Source organism: Danio rerio, chromosome 10, assembly GCF_049306965.1.
Source record: "Danio rerio strain Tuebingen ecotype United States chromosome 10, GRCz12tu, whole genome shotgun sequence".
Classification (NCBI taxonomy): Eukaryota; Metazoa; Chordata; class Actinopteri; order Cypriniformes; family Danionidae; genus Danio; species Danio rerio.
In genome coordinates this window covers 27624198-27642039 of record NC_133185.1, presented here as the reverse complement: position 1 = coordinate 27642039, position 17842 = coordinate 27624198, and the positions used below count along the sequence as shown (strand labels likewise).

The 17842-nt window shown below is 37.5% G+C and overlaps 1 protein-coding gene across 12 annotated transcripts in view; it reads right to left on the bottom strand.

The window, feature by feature from the left end:
* kdm6bb (lysine (K)-specific demethylase 6B, b) overlaps positions 1-17842 on the bottom strand; it is a 139510-nt gene that overhangs the window by 18700 nt on the left and 102968 nt on the right. For 2 of the 12 annotated variants that reach the window (XM_068223805.2, NM_001030178.2), the window contains 3 exons: positions 1601-1683; positions 1374-1497; positions 596-670 (listed from right to left, as the gene is read on the bottom strand). In XM_068223805.2, the coding sequence (XP_068079906.1) occupies positions 596-670; positions 1374-1492 (194 nt within the window). In that variant the 5' untranslated portion in view covers positions 1493-1497; positions 1601-1683. Of the gene's footprint in view, positions 1-595; positions 671-1373; positions 1498-1600; positions 1684-15465; positions 15833-17842 lie in introns of those variants that run through there. The other 10 variants (XM_073914083.1, XM_068223807.1, XM_068223806.2 and 7 more) reach the window with 9 other exon arrangements.

The window sequence follows — 17842 nt, the reverse complement described above, 5'->3', positions numbered from 1 at the left end:
ACCACATTTTAAGAACAAAATGGCTTCTTTAGGCAAAAGTCAGTATTTAGTGTGACCTCCCTTGACACTAAACACGCTCTTGGACTACTTTTAGGAGGCTGTTTTGAAGTATGCCACGCTTCATTCAGTGATTTGTCAAGTTCGACTGTAGATTTAAGTGGCTTTAATTATGTATTTTTTTCTCTGTCCTCGTCTTTGTTAAGGTATGGACTCTGTGGAGGCCACTTCATGACTTGTCAGTTGTTTTTCTTTCCAAACATGATTTCACTGTTCGGGTGGAGACTAAAAGATAACTAATTACTGTATGGTCTTTATACTTATGCTAAAACCAAAATCTAAAGGGGGCCTTTTGCATAGTACTGTACAACGTATAAGCTAACCAATTTTATTTGACATTATTCCAAGAACAAAATTATGAATAAAAAGACTAAAATCAATTGATCAAATGTGCCTCAAAAAAGAAAATAAATGCCCATTGTACAGGTAGAAACAATGACAGTAGTTGAGTTGCACAAAAACAGTGGCTACTTGTATTGTATGCAGATTGAGATTCATCAAGCATTGAGTATTATTAGAACAGGAAAGAAGGATTAACCTGTTGTTATAAGCTTTGTTTGGGTAGCTTCTTCCTGCCATGTAGTTTTGTGATGGGGATTGATAGTTCCCTCCGCTGCACATAAAAAATATAAGAATTACTGATACTTATTAAGCATGATTCAAGAGTTCACACTTAGCTGATGGTTGATTATAAAGCTTGTTTGGCATGCTGTAATGGGAGAGAGCCCTGAGCTCATGAGATCCTCGAGCCCAGGGCTCCCTAACGTTTGCAGGGTGAGAGGGGTGTATGAGCTCAGGTAGATCTTGAAAACTCCCCTGCTGTAACTACTTACTAGGAGCATGTCTATGGTACCGATTTGGATTAGTCAATTAACTTAAGCTGCATGTATTTAAATAGTGAGAGGAAACCAGGGAACTCGGGGGAAACCCACGTGAGCATGGTAAGAATGTGTAAACTCCACACAGAAACACTGGCTGGCTTGGTAAGGACTAGAACCAGTGACATTCTTGCTGTGAGGCAACAGTGCTAACCACTGGGCCACCGTCCCACCCTTCTAGGAAAGGAGGAGAAGTAGGGGATTCTTAAAAACAAAGATGGATGTTATATGGAACTTAGGGTATTTATAGTGGCTTAGGAATCATCTGATTGGCGAAACATAAATTGGATCATGCGGGACCAGCCTCAAGCAATCATAAGCACGTGATCCTCTCGAAATTAGTTTATAAATAAACTTCACAAAATAGTAAAGTATACACAATAAAACAGTTATTTAATTAACTGATATTGTGTCTTTATATATATTTGAAGGGTAGACCTGGATGGAGGGGCCCAGTGCCGGTTGTTGCCTGGGGCCCATGGTGCTCGATTCGGCCCAGAAGAGGGGAAGGAGTCCCACGAGTTACGTCCAGAATACTGCTCTGCTATGTGGTACATTCAGCCTGAGGCAAGACAAACACACAGACATACATGAGAAATTACTGTAGCTGTTCACACTTGCTGCACCATATTCTGGAAAGAAAAAAGCATCCCGTGAAAACTCACCACGCTGATGAGTCTGAGAAACCCTCCACTGCAGATCTCAACAGAGATCACTATACTTTCCTTCGCTTTCAGTTCAAGCTTTTCTGCATGAAAAAAAGAGAGAAGGAAAAAAAACAAGGATGAGTGAAAATAATGCCATTCTTTCAAAGGTTGACATAGGTGATAATTATTTTTGGAAAATTAATAGTTGCTAGGGCTTTCTTCATGAATACTAAAAGGACCACCAGAAATGACTTAAGCTCAGCTCACACTGCGATTTTGGCCACAATTTGGCCTTCTGAGACAAAAAAAAGTTTCATATAATCCTAGGCTAAAGTCTGTGCTATTAGCTGGTTAATGAAAATAGCAAGAATAGAAATAGAAAATGAAATTCTGTCAGTGTCAGAAGATTTCAAACACTTTACTGCAGTGTAACTTCTCTTATAATGAGCATCAAAACACTAGCCAATAGGAGCACTAAACCCAATGATGCAATCAGCGAGACAACTTCAATCATTCTCAGCCTATTATTCAGGTTTTATTATCAATCGTTATGTCAACTGAGATCTGAGACCAAGGGGATCATGTTCAGACAAGCTACAAATCATAAAATTCATTCATTCATTCATTTTCTTCTCGGCTTAGTCCCTCATTAATCATAAAAGAATATTCAAATAAATAAATAAAAATTGCACAGTATAAGCCAGGTTTTAGCCTGTTCTACAGTGTAAATCTATGGCATATATTACTCGCTTCTGTCAATTCCCATCACCTTTATTTATCCAATGCTTTAAATAAACTGAACAGAATCAATTATGGATACCTAATACAATTTGAAAAAAAACTTTACTGTAAAGCAACTTTAAATTCTAAAACTCTAAAAATCAATAGTAACATTATACAATAGTATGTTAAGCCAGCACTGATTTTGCATTTCAATAATACCAAGGGTGCCAAACTCAGTTCCTGGATGGAGTTTAGTTCCATTCCTGTCCAACACACAAATTTGTTGGTTTTAAACAAGCCTGAAGGACATAATTAGTTTGTTCAGGTTTTGTTAAATTAAGGTTGAAGCTAAATTGTGGAGCTTTTTGCTTTCTAGGACTAGTGTTAGTCATCACTGTGTGGTTCACCATTTGAGTCCTTGGTTCCTTCTAACTAAAAATATTGCAGAATATCCTGTGGAGTCCACTATGCACTATGGGTTGACCTTTATCAGGCTTGTGTTTCCACTAAACAGGTTTCTGAGTTCATAATAGTCCAAAAGGTGATGATAATAGTTAAACAAGGCAGTTTGTTCATGTTATAGGCTGCTGAAAGAATCGTTTGCTCCTTTGTTTTTTTCAGCTTCTCCTTTGTTTTTTCAAGCTTCACTCTCACGTCTAAGTGAAACGGTTGTCAAACACTACAGTAATCATAAGCATGTTATTATGATCAGCTTAAAAAGTTTGTTTTTTCAAACATAATGCGCACATGAGCGATCGCGAGCTCCCTAGAGAAAGTGAAACCACTCGCACTTTTAGACAGCCTCGTAAAACAAAAACAGGACATGACAGATTTTGTTCTTCTTGGCTTTGTGGCTGTTCATCAAGATGACAAAGAGGTTTGAACCATGGCTCCATGATGTTTCAGCTGTGTATTAAAAAATAGCGCTTTCTCTGTTTTCTTATATTAACTCCTATATTTTGTTTTGCATGGTCACCTGGTATGCATTATAGTCACATGATTATAGCCAGCAAACAATGTTGTGTTTAAAAGGTGTCTTATAGAAATCTAAATGTAGACAGCTTGGCTAAAACAAGGCTAAACTTTAGCCAAGGCCAAGATGACTATCTTTAGACACCTACAAGACATCTATTAGACATCTTTTAACAACAAAAATAGCTTGCTGGGCACTGGCTGTGTTTACATGTAGATCCTGGTTCCCTATAAGAGACCCTATTGCAATGCATTATTTTTCACACTTATTGAGACAGGAAAATGCTTTAGTTGCCTAACACTGAATAATGAAAACAACATTATTTCAGAACATGTTTTACATTAGCTTTTACACACCATCGCAAAGGTTTTGTGCAAATCAGAAATTTGAATCTGCAGATTGATCACTGGGTGATGAGTAACTGCTTTAAATGGTTAACCTCAGTGTTAAGGATGTAAATAAACTCTTAGCATGAGCAATAATAACAGCTATATTTGTTTAACTACATACACACAGGAAGCTACTGTAGCAACATAAAGACAAAGCAAGTAAGGGAGGGGAGAATATATAGGAAATGTTGAGGATGTGCTTTTGTAAATGACGGTTTCCTGAGAGAAAATTCAACATGGCATCATGCTAACTCAATTGCATGTTTGGAGCAACCATGCACAACACAACATCTTTAACTGTCAAAGAAATAAATCTCTTTCTGATCTTCATAACGCCCACTCGCCTAACATATCTTTGAAGACTTTATTGCACCTGACTGACGCTTCCTCTCCATTTGACTGAAGCAATAGATCAAACGCGCAACACTGGAACAAGTTCAAGCTGAAGCATCTACTAAATCCACAGCCTCCTGTTCATCTTATCTGTGCCCCCCACACGCCATCCCACCCACTCCAACTGGCCTTCATATCATAGCATACTGTAACTAGTGTGCGATGTATGCTTAAAAAGGGTATGTGCTCTTTCTGGTCCGCGAATAGATCTGCTCTCATACTGTAAAACTGTGTTTGGGTTCAGACTGGGACAGAGCAACTGCAGGCTCTTTGTGTTTGCTAAAGGCTGTTTCACCTCATATCTGCAGCTCTTAATAGCACATTTAACACAAACGCTTTAAACACACACACTTGAACTTTGACGTTGTGCCAGATAATGGTGAGCATTTACAAGTTTTTCCACACACAGAGACAGAGGCGTCTTTTATAGTGAGAGATTCTCATAGGCAGTAGCTTTAGGAGATTAATTGGAAAACACACAAAGACTTGCATATAAAAGTCACATTAGATAGAGTTTTAATAGAAACTTAAAAGTGAACGCCTTTCAAGTCGTTTTTATACAATTTCTTCATTATTGCATGACAAATAGTAGTATTTGTAAAATGTCCACTTTTTTCTTTCAAATTAGGCTAATTTTACTCTTTTAAGTCACATAAGAGGAAAATGGTGGAGTTTTGCCATGTTTGAACCCATTCAGCTTTTAGCTTAGCTTAGCATAAATCATTAAATTAGATTAGAGCAGTAGCATCTCGTTTAAAAAAACAAACAAAAAAAAAAACAGACAAGTCCTATTTAAATTTTGACTCTTCTGTAGTTACATTGTTTACTAAGACCAATGGAAACTGGATATTTTCTAGGCTGATATGACTTAGAACTATAATAGTCAACATTTGAAGGTTTTCAAAATTGTTTTATGACAAATATGTGTGTTTTTAAAACAGTTTTAGGGCAAATTTGATCCACTTCAAATGTTGGCTACTGTATAGTGTTATTTGGATGGAATCAAGGAATTTTGCTGCTGTACCATGGCTGGAGCAGGTGCAATGATATTTGCAAGTTTGATATGGAAAACAAACTCCAGATGACACATCGGGTAAATCTTCAAAGGGAACAGAGTAGGCTAGTTTATAACGTCATTCACATCACCCTGGCTACATTGTTTCACAATCTTACCAGTAAAATTAAAACATTATATAAGAAACTGTCTATTTTTATTTTGATATTAACTTAACAGACACTAATAATATTAAGGCCTTATGTAGCTACATATTTATACGAGCGTCATCTTCACTGTGTGCATATTTATAGCAAAAACAGAGCCTGCAACATAACTACCTCCTTTTATTTTCATAGAAAAATACTAAACATACCCTCTCGTTTGCTGAATATCAGTTTTATTAATGAATAATGGCCATTATAAAAGTACAACATACAATGTTTAAACAATACAGGAAATAAAGACAAGCAATCAGTTAAATGTGCACAATCAGTGTACGTGGTTGCACAAATTAATATATGAAGAGATCTGTCGCAAAAACCTCTAAATGCCATCTGAAATTTTCCTCTAAAACGAGCATTTTTATCAGGCTCCTGTGTGTAAGTTCAGTAATATCACTTTTATGGCAAAGAATAAGTTTTTTTTGGGCTTTAAACTGGAATATCTCAAAATAAACAAAGGAAGGTGAGAAAAATGTTTGTTTTTGATTGAAATTTTAGACGGCATTTGGGGGTTTTGCATCTGAACTCCTCATATTAACTTATCTTTCCGCTCAGCCAAAACACGTTACCCGAGAACAAGTAATAGATTCAAAAGACCATTAGATAGAGACAAGATTAATTAAATATCAAGTTTAACAACTATAGTGAGATGAAATCCAGCGGAAGATTTTTGATGAACTGTCTGACGCGCGCTGCTCTCATCTGGGGAGCTGTGCTCAAAGCACCTGCTGACTGCCTGGAACTCAGACATGCGCATTTGCTGCAGTGCATGCCAGAGTGTGTGTGTGATCACGTCATGTGCGTTATCAGCAGTGTAGTGTGGACGGAGATCTTTTCATAAAACGCAGGGTGAAACGCCAGTCTGAACATGGATTGTTTTCATTCTGAAATGCTATTTTAAAAATAAAGCGTATTAGTGTAAACAGGGCCTTAACTGTAGGCCCTGGGTAATATTATTGTGCCTGCAGTCAAGGTATTGCAGCAAAGTCCCTTGATTGTTATGCTGTAATGACAGTATAGTTCCTAGTAACTATACTCAATGTAACTATATCACATTTGTAAAATTTTTAAATGATCAACATTATTCATAATTAAAATGCCAAGCAAACTCTACTTTGTTTACTGTTTGTTCATCTGCAGCCCTAGTTTCGATTTCTTTTTTTAAATGACAAAAATAACCTATTGACATGTGCTCATACAGACAGTTATTTCCTCTCTCTTCCTGCTAGTTGGCCATTGGCTGCAGTCTTTGCGGTGTGTTCAAACACAACTCTTTGACTCAGATGCAATGTGACGCCACAGTTGTTTTTCGTTGCCAAATGAGAACTACATTAAGTCCCCTGAGCTATAAAAGTGCAGTTCTTTGTTCCAGAGCTCACATGAGCATCCTGTCCTATTGTAATCAAATTTTACAACAGATCAACAATGCACTGTCAAACAGCTTGCGATGTATCAGATAACACAAAGCCATCCAGGTATCACACCTGTTGAGTTTAAACCACACTCTCACTGCGTACATTTACCACCGATAATACAAAACACGATGCAAAACCAGCGTTTTTATGACACGTTAAAGCAAGTAGCCATAGAAACCAACCCTATTGAACCTTTCCGTTGCAAAGGAAGTGGTTCGAACTTCCTGTAAAGATGTGACTCTTTTGTGCAGCTGTGGTTGTGACCTCATATACTGCTGTCTCAAGTGTATGAAACGTCTTCCCTTCATTAATTCCTGTAAGTCTTTGTGATTGTGGCGGTTATCAGGCCTCACTGGGATGCACGAGTGAAGTGTGTCGCATCTCACGGTTGAGTACAGATTCTTTGCATTTCATTCAAATAAGATGCGATTCAGACACACGGTAGAAAATCATTGAAAGAGCTCATCAGGCATCTTCCTCTTACTGCAAGCTTTTGTGATTCTCTCTAGCTTCACACACATGCATTTAGATTAAAGGGGAAATTACATTACAAGCATAATGGGCCTAAGGCAGCACAGGCTCTGCATCTTAAATTTCTTTTTCCTTTATTTCTTGCTCTCCTCAATTTAATTGAGTCCATATCAGTAGCTACAGTAATTCTGGTTTTGCATCATAGTTCTGAGAGAGAGATCATATTATATCATTTTTTTCTTCAAGGCATACTTGTAAAGTTAATCAAGTCCTTTTTTGCACCAAAAACACTCGTAATTTGACTTTATGTATGCATTTAGTCCATTTTCTACTCTGTCTGATTTAAACAGCCCATTTTTGTTGCTGTCCCTTTGAAGATTAACTGTTCCAATGTGTAATTTACCTTGTGCTTCACATTTTTTAATGTCATAAATACTAAATATGTACAGATAGCAAAATGTGCCACATGAATTGATCAAATCTGAAAGAAATGTTTAGGGATCTCATAAAGAAATAAACTTCTGCCCTTTTATTTTCTTAATGATGGTACCCAAAAGGATATTCAAAGCCAGAAGGAGCACAAGTTTGGCAGACGTTTCCTTATTTTGACATCTGACATTGACACCATTGCAATTTTATATTCTGGTGCATTGAAATGATAGTATTCATACTTCTGCATCAAATTATTGTGTTACTTTTGGTTTTAAAGTACAATCAAAAATATATTTATTTAAGTGTTCGGCAGTATTGGTGCACGGTCAAATGCACAGTCTGTCAATATTTTTGATTGCTCATATATCTCTAGGCATAAGTTATAACCCATAAGACATCTTTGTAGCCATACACACTAGAGCAGGGATGTCAAGCTCGATTCCTTGAGGGCCGCAGCTCTGTACGGTTTAGTTCCAACCCTAATTAAACACACCTGATCAAACTAATTGAGTCCTTCAGGCTTGTATGAAACCTACAGGTAAGTGTGTTGGAGCAGGGTTGGAACTAAACTGTGCAGGGCTGCGGCCCTCCAGGAATTGAGTTTGACATCCCTGTACTAGAGTTCTACAAATGACGGTAGTTTCTAACCTCTGACTGCACAATTTTTCATTTGTGTACTTTGTCAACATGGCCTGCACATGTTTTGGTCTGTATTTGCGGAGTTTTTCTTTCCCTACCTTGCACAGTGAAACTGCCAACCTAGCGTGTAAACAAATTGAAATGGACATGTGCGTATAATGTAAATGTGTTTACAACATATACATACAGTAGAGTCTACAATTCTGATGACAACATTCCCATTATGGCCACTGTGTGCTGACCCTTGCATAAGCGATAAAAAGTGTAAGTACAAAGACAGTTTCATTGACCAGCTGAGATGCATTGTCATATCCACCTGGTATTAACATGAATTCGCATAAATCTGTTGTGCTCTGAATTGACCAATATCCTTCTAACTTATTGTGCAAGCTCTACATTACATTTGTGGGAGCATTACTGAATGAATGAATCGATGTTACGCGACCTACAAGCAAAAAGAAAAGCAAACAAATGAAGGCGCTTCATGTGGCAACTTGTTTTTATATTGGTACAACACAAGTATAGACACATTGAGCTCTACTATGTACCAATATATAAATACCAATAAGGTGCGAGGCATGTTTGCCATGATTTGTTGCTATTTTAAGACCATTGCAACAGTAATTTTCACGTTTTGCACTACTCTGAGGAATCATGGTTGTTCCGGTCTAAATAGGAGGTGTTAAGGAGCATTGTTGGTGCGTTGCTATTTTGAAGAACTGAGTAGACCGCGCCATTGACCAAATAAAATATGGTCTATAGTCCAGCACAGAGCGTGTTAGTTAAGCGCGTATGCAGGTCCAAACGCTTACTCATTGCTTAATACACACAGGATGTACAGCAATACACAAATATTTTTTTAAATGAAAAAAAAAAAAACTAATTAAAATAAAAACTTCCTTCATGCCTTCTTCATGTCAAGGGGCTTTGTTTCAGTTTATTCATGACAATTTGCATTTGTATAATGTTATTATTATTAGCAGTATTATTTATTATATGCATATTTATATTTGTTTTCAATTAAAACAAGTTTGGATTCGTTCACCTGTCGGATTTTGGAGACATAAACATCACCATATGTGGAATAAGAATAGGAAGTGTGTTTAGATATAAGTCAGTTTTTTTTACCACTCTTATTTATTATTGTTTTTTTATTCATTTGGAAATTCAAACTGAATTTTGAAGCAAATTTTTGCGTTTAACAAACAAAATTAAATATGTAGGCTACTGGATATCTTCAGTGCAGTGTGTACAACACCGTTTCCTTATCCAGGAAAAAAAGGAGTAAAGAGTAAAAGTAAAGTAAAGAGAAAGTAAAGAGGCCGAATGGAGGAAGCTTGTTCTTTATCCTCGTGCTGCAGATGCTCTGTTTAACTGTTTTCTTGCTAGTGAATCGTTCAGTAAATCCTCTTACAAAGTCTGCCATGTAAATAGCAAATGTGCCATGGCGCAACACAACTGACTCTTAAAGGGATTGGGAGATGACTCTGAATGAATAAGCACAACCCTGTTACACCATGCGCCGGGGCACAGAGCGTATTTTTCAATTATTAATGCATTAGTGTCATGCGCCTTACACGCCTAAATCGTTAAAATAGAGCCCATAGTTTTCATGCATTTTGTCAAAACACATTCGATAGTTATCCTGTTGGTCAGTAGGCAAATGTGTTTTTAAATACCTCTGGAAGCATTGAAATGCATACAGGAATTTCTTATCTCTATACTTGACCTAAAGTTTGAAATAAATGTTACTATTTGAAGCCATAACAGAGTTCACCAAGTCTAGAATCCATTTTGACACTAACTCTCCTCAGAAAACTAAAGTCAGGAATCCAGTTGAAAACAAAGAGTCTACGGTGACTGTCCATCTGAAACTGATATCTCATGAGAGCAGGGGAACCACAGCAGGAGTCAAACAGCCGGAAAGAGAGAGGAAAAGTGGGAAGGAAAAAGATAGGGGCGCCACTGCTGTCGGGAGAAGAGAGATTGTGTTACTGACTGATATATGAGAGGAATTTAGACTTGATATTCAGTGAAATAGCCCACGCACACTGCAGATGTAAACAAAAGTGGCTAGGCCAAGCTACGAGGGCTTTCCTATTGAAAGACTAAATTAGATATGGTGCGTGTCTGCTTTTTAAAAGCAAAGCACTGACCATGTTTTAGACAATAAATAGGCCGTCTAAAAGGGCACAGATCATGCCTGAGAATTTGAGGTTTTGCTGATAGGTTTCAGTTTCAGATGCAGAACAACATGCAGTTTTGAAAATAGAAACAGTGGGACGGCCTTTATAGTTGTATTTCACATCTAGCAAGACTTTGTTGTGGAGAAAACACTCATAAGACAACGCATGCTAATGTGAGATTCTAGGTGTAACCACACCAACGTGATTCTCTACTATGATCAGCTGCATTTTCATAGCAAGTAATTTTCACAGGATTTCTCATTCTCACATTCAGCTTTCACGTAGTAGTGTCACTAACTCTTGACAAGTCTTTGAAAACTAAATGTGCTGCTGCAGCTGCTGAGGTCATAGTTGTGAGTTGATATTCAATCTGAGAGACAGGTATTGACCAAGTTTTAGAAGCAACAAATAATAACTTGATTTCTTTTTGATCATTTGGTATCAGAATTGGCTTGTATGAAAAGCAAAGGCCGCTAGATTATTTTATTTAAGGGTCGTGAAACACCAAAACACATTTTTTGAGATGTTGACAGTCATATATGTATCCCACGCTGCTATAAACACTATTAGGACACATATATTTCACTAAAAAGTGAAAATTGGTTGTTTTTGCGTTATTTTGAGCAAATTTGTTTTTCCTGTTTGAAACGAATTTTTGAAGCTGCGTCACGGCGATTAGATACTTGTGTAAATTCCAGAGTGGAGACTGGATGTCTGTCCCTGCGAGTGACGTCTCTGAGTGTGCTGCATTCATTCTTGAGGAAGGCTTTGTTCAAACCAATCAGCGCGCTCCATTGTGTATGCTGTGCAACTTCAATAATATGCACGATAGCTTTAAAGACTGTTTTTACCTGTTACAGTGTTCAGACGGTAGAGAGACGTCACGTTGTGTTGCCAAAACAAGTAAAAGAACAAAAATTTAGAGACATAGGTTGTCAGTGTTGCATTTAATAATGTGCTGCAACGGTTTCGTTTTCATTTCCCAGCTATGAGAGCGCAGCTGGACTCAAGTGTGGATTACAGTGCACGCAACAGAAATCCGTTTGTAACAAAACATTTTTATCCAAGAGCATTTTGCATCTGGAAATGGTGAAATCTGGATTTGCTGCTCGTCTCCTTTTAAAAAAGACATGGTTCCAGTTGCTGTTGATTGTCCTGTCTCTACAGATTTGGTAAGTGTGTGTGATCAGTGCCCTTTGTTTGTTCATTCAGATGGCAAAGTTAGTTTGTATCGTCAGCAGTACTCTTTCAGTTTTTAAAGACATTCCTTAGTCAAAATGATTTATTTACTAAGTTTACAGTAGGTTAACATCACTACAATATTACAGTTCAATATTATGGACTGAAAGATCCACTGTAAATGAATCTGAAGGTAAGCATGTAAACACCTTAAACTATTACCATCATATAGGATTTTCGTCGCATTTTGTGACATGATAGTCTATACACCCACGGCTTTCTGACACTGCCTACCGAGTGCATCTAAGTTAGCGAAAAATGCGAAGGTTTTTTCCTCCCATGTGCCGTGCGGTATCAAAAATTCCATTAAAGTTAATATCTCGTTTGTCATGGGAGGCATGCAGGAAATGTTCCTGAATGAAAGTGAATTGCCAAACTGCAGGTAAAGTCGACAAATTAATAATTTGGCAAATAATTTGATTACTGATGTCCATTTAAACACAGTCACTGTCTCCTCTGCGTCTGTGTGTTTGTTTTGCATCTGTGAAAATCAGCGCATGCCCAAACGAAAATTCCCATTTTTATGCAAAATCTTCCCTCTTTCCCTCCCCTGACACTCTCATCTAAACAGAGCTGGACATACCCACTTTTCTGACTTTTTTCAAACTAGAGGAGTGAAAACACTCTGCTGAAACAGGGGGGTTTTGTGGCTCTTTAAAATGAAATATGATCTTGCCTCGATTTTTTATTATTTAATTAGGTCAGTAAGGTCTGACTTTGCTGAGACAAAAGTCTAGTCACTTAACAGAAATAATGTACAGTATAGAATATAAAGTCATGGTGCAGTGGAAGACTTATTAATATTGTGTATGACTCCCATGAGCTAGGAGGACTGCATCCATACATCTCTGCAATGACTCAAATAACGTATTAATAAAGTCATCTGAAATAGCAAAGAAAGCTTTCCAGAGTTCATCAAGATTCTTTGGATTCAACGTCAATGCCTCCTCCTTCATCTTACCCGAGACATGCTAAATAATGTTCATGTCTGGTGACTGGGCTGGCCAATCCTGGAGCACCTTGACCTTCTTTGCTTTCAGAAACTTTGATGTGGAGGCTGAAGTATGAGAAGGAGCGCTATCCTGTTGAGGAGTTTGCTTTGTCCTGTGGTTTATAATGTAATGGTCAGCACAAATGTCTTGATTAATCAGGCTGTTGATGTTGCCATCTACTCTGCAAATCTCTCCCACACCCCCATACTGAATGTAAACCCAAACCATGATTTTTTCTTCACCAAACTAAACAGATTTTTGAGAGGATCTTGGATCCATACAGGTTCCAGTGGGTCTTCTGCAGTATTTGTGATGATTGGGATACAGATCAACAGATGATTCATCAGAAAAATCTACCTTCTGACACTTTTCCAAATGATCAACGAGACGTCAAGTTATTATTTGTTGCTGTGGGATCAACGACAAGACTTTTGTCAGGTAGTGTACACATATCTTGTATTACTCTAAATAAACAGTGATAGAAACTCTCACACAAGATACTTATATCAGATCTAGAGTGTGTGGAGTATGTGTTGTAACAGGCCGGACACATTTGAGGGAAAGATTTAGGTCATTACATAAAAATCAGCAAGAGACTTTTTACAAAGAAAAGATAATCTCTCATACTCTAAAAGATGTCTTTACAAACATGCAGATAAAACACATGGAAACTCTACTGCTGCCTACTAGCAGAAGTGTGGGTGTAAAAATGAATATTGGTTGTGATGAATATCAATTGTGCAAAATCAACTTGATGTGCATCACCATGCACCAATTCAAACATTTGACTCACTATACTAAAAGTCTCCTGAAGCCATGCGACTATTTTGTGTTTTTAAAGATCAAAAGTCAAGTTGTTATTCACTGTTGTCACTCAAATATCATTCTTTATTGGCGAATCAATGGTATTCAGTGTCATTGACATCAATGTTGGAAAATGTTTGAATATGCATGTACAAATGAGATTTGATAGCTGTTAGTGGGAGAGATTTTCAGTGAGAATTAAATGAATTTTCTGTCACTTTATCATACAAAGTTACTGCTTGGCTTCAAAAGTATTAGTGGTCACATGTTCCAGTAACAGTACTTACATTTTATTTTTAAATTTTTGACTTTAATGGTGCTAGGTGAAAACATTTTAACGAAGTAAAACTACTGCACTGTTTTGGTTTTGAAAAGTTTGTATTTTAGTGCACAATAAATTATTCTTGTTGCTTCATAATATTCAAATTGAAACTCTGAAGACTGAGATAAACTGTTTCAACATAGTTTTTGGTGTCTTTTGGACTTGCTGTCTGTGGATTATCTGATTTCATCTAAAATATCTTAATATGTGTTCTGAAGATGAATGCGGCGACTGGAATGACATAAGGGTGAGTAATTATTGACCGAATTTTCATTTTCGTGTGAACTATCCCTGCTCGGTGGAATTATGTAAAGGAGTAGAGGTTCATGGAGCTATAGCAACAGTGCTGCATTGTAAAAACCAAAAAGTTAACTCAACTCAAACCATTTAAGTTCAAAAACTAATTTTAATGAGTACTGTGAACTTAAACCATTTAAGTAAATGAAGCAATTTGAGCACAGTAATACCCAATAAATGAAAAGAACTCAAACCAACTGAGTACTGTAAAACTCAATAGTTTTTTTGAGTAAAACCAACCATTTGAGTAAAAAAAAACTAACCTATATGAACACTGTGTACTTACTCTATTTAAGTTAAAGTAATGAGGTATTTAATTAACTCATTACCTTCAACACTGAATTCAAAACTCTTTTTTAAATGGGTAGAATAACTTTCAGTCAATTTTGAGTTAACTACATTGATTTCATTTGATAAAGCTGACTGTTGAGTTTTACAGTCTGACATTGTTTTCGGAAGCCAACTGCTAGTTCCACCTTCTAGATGACATCACAGATGTGTGTAAAATAACAAGGCATGACCGGTTGGGATTTAATGTGGAGGCTATATGACACATTTCTTGTATTTGGTATGATAAGAATGTTGTAGTCAAAAATCCACAGTATAACACATAACAAGCCTATCACCCTCTTGCCAATATACTAAAGACTTCTAATATCTGGAATGTTTTCAAATGTATATTTAGGTTTCACAGCGGACAGAACATTTTCCCCAAGTTATCAAGTAAACTGTCCCTTTAAATTCGAATCTCACTATAGCACATTTGAAGTCTTAAAGTTAAGTGGATTTATAAGTGGATAATAAATTTTTGTTCTCCATTTCCCTTTCTCACACCTCTTATGATACCATCTCTAATCGCAGGTGCTGCTAATGAACTGGGCCAACAGGGACGACAGGTGACCATGGGGCCCAGAAGTAGAGTAATGTAATGCGTGCATGTGGGTGTTCTTTGGCAGATAACAAACTAAGGAAATCTCTCCTGCACAGGGTGAGTTATGAGTGATACTGCTCATTGGGAGCTTGTCTGAGAAAGTTCTCTGCAGACACACATCGAGACGGTGTCTTTTATTAGATCTGCGCTGAAATGTAATGGCAGAGATCTTGATCGCCTGTTATAATAACCTTACTTCCTGTACAAAAGTATTCAGCAGAGACCGGCTTACTATTATATTACACATACACACAATTGCATTATGGAGGATCTCCTCTGCTGCTTACTCCAGCTTGAGTTGTGGAGACTTGAAAGGGATTTATAGCAAAACATTGAAGTTCAGTACAAAGAAAGAAAAAGAAAGCACATGGAGCACAAAGACAGAGAATGCGAGTCCGAGGGGCTGGTTTTTAAATGGCTCAGAAAGCAGAGGTGAGCATTTCTCTCAAGCATTCTTACCTCGGAGAAGAAGAGAAGGGCACTGCTTCCTGATTGCCCAGCACTCCAAAGTAATGTACCTTTAAATGTGTCACCTTTACCTTTAAAAGTGCCGGCTGACACCCCCAACCAAATGTGCACACGGTTGGCCTCACACACGCACGCACACACACACTCAAACACACACACAGACAGCCACACAAAAAGAGTGAGAGGACTTACTCACGAAATGGCAGTGACAGACAGGAAGTGAGCTTCTATTGTCAAAAAGGCGAGTGTGCCTAGTCCATTCTGTCTTGTCCTTTCTTACCTCCCTCTCTCTCTCTAAGCACGCTCTCTCGTTTGCTCACATTTGCACCCTTCTCTCCTGCCTTCTCCTCCAGCAGACAAAGAAAGGGAAGGAATGGTACGAGAAAGCAGAAAAAGAGAGAGAGAGAAACAGAGGGAGAGACAGTGAAAGAGGTAGAGAGAGTGGTGCCGAGAGAAGATAGCCCAACCCCCTTCTACCAGCCAGTCTGCTTTCATTTCTTTTCCTTTTTTTGCTTCTCCCTGTAAGGCCCCTCCCCCACCCACCAGCATTACCTCTCTCTCTCTCCATTTCATTCTATCCACATTTGCCCCTCTCTAAAATATCTCTCTTTCTCTCTCCGCACCCTCACAGTACAGTATGTGTTTCCAAGGCAACCAGTCATAAACTCAGCTCGCTGCACACCAGCTCGACGCTTCAGGAGACACTCTGAGCTCCAAACAACGACCTCACCTGAGAAGGAAAAACACATGCAAACATGGAGCGCAAGTTTTCCTGAGGGAGATTATGAGTACTTAAGAGATTTGCATTGCTGCTTATGAGGATTCATCTGTCTGGTTTGCATTGTCCGGTTTATTTTTGCACAGGCTAGATGTTGAAAAAAAAATTTCGGAGCAAGTTATGACCTGTTTTTCAATGCTTTTATACTCATTTCTACTGTCAAATGGCCAGTTTCCACTGAGTGGTGCTGTACAGTACAGCTTTTAAGGCTGTTTCCACTGTCAAAAGGTACCAAAAAGCGAACCGTACCATACAACTTTTGGGTACCATTACCATTGGGTACCTATAGCACAACAAAAGGGTTCAAATATGTGGAGAGCCACTTTTAAATGCACAGCCAAGACATTACCCGGTAATAAATACATATAATAATGAGCCATGGTTGACCCGAGCTCAGACAAACCTTGTCGTCGTCTTGATGAACAGCCGAAAAGCCAAGAAGAACAAAATCTGCTGTGTCCTGTTTTTGTTTCAAGAGGCCGTCTAAAAGTGCTAGCGGTTTCACTTTCTCCAGGGATCTCGCGATCTCTCATGTGCGCATCTGTATTTGAAATAGCGTACCTCTTGAGCTGATGATAATAACTTGCGTGTGATTATTGAAGATTTTCTGACATCCAATTCTTTCCAAAACAGACAAACGCGAGAGTGAAGCGCAAAAAACAATGGAGCAAATGATTCTTTCAGCAACCTAAAACATGAACAAACTGCCATGTTTAATTATTATTATCCCTTACTTTAATAAACTCAGAATGAGGAAATTACTTTCTACCAAGAGTTTACGTGTGCTCGTGAATATTAAAGATACAGATGAAAGGTTTGCACTGACCATTTTGGCAGTGGAAATGCAAGCCTGATAAAGGTGACCTGTACCGACCAGTACCACCAGTCCACTATTGCTACATCAATAAAAATGCTGAGTTTGAGACCAGAAATCTGTAAGAATCAGAAAAATAGTAAAATCTGAAATCAGACAGATGTGATTATGCAGAAAAAGATTGAGATTTTAAAATAAGAGTGCTTGTAGAAGTCACTAGTCTTATATTATTCTTGTGTGGCTTTAAGATCAGACTTGTCTGATATAAAAACTGATCTCAAGAGAATTTACACTCATATTATTGAGATGAGAACTTTATCCAATTGCTGAAATTAGATATTTAGAATCAGATATCTGAAATCAATCTGTTGCTCACAGAAGAGACAAGTTTGGGATCAGACTGATAAAGTTGGTAAATCAAATGTTGGATATCAGAGTTTTCAGATCAGAAGTCTGAAATGAGACTTATTTGAATGCTCTGGTCATATATTAAACTTTGATCTTAAAAAAATATTGGATCTGCTGAGATAAAAAAAAAATTATCATCAAATTGTTGAAATAAAATCGGATATCTAAAATCAGACAGTTGCAGAATGACAAGATCAGGATTTTGAGATTAAAAAGTGCAATAAGTGATTGTCTTTAAAAAAAAAATTTGTTATGCTGGTTGAACGTTTGCACATACTGATCATTAAATTTAGCGGTTTAAATATATTTGTGTATTTAATTTTTTTATGTAGGACCAAAAAAAGTTTGTTCAAGCAAAAAGTTCTACG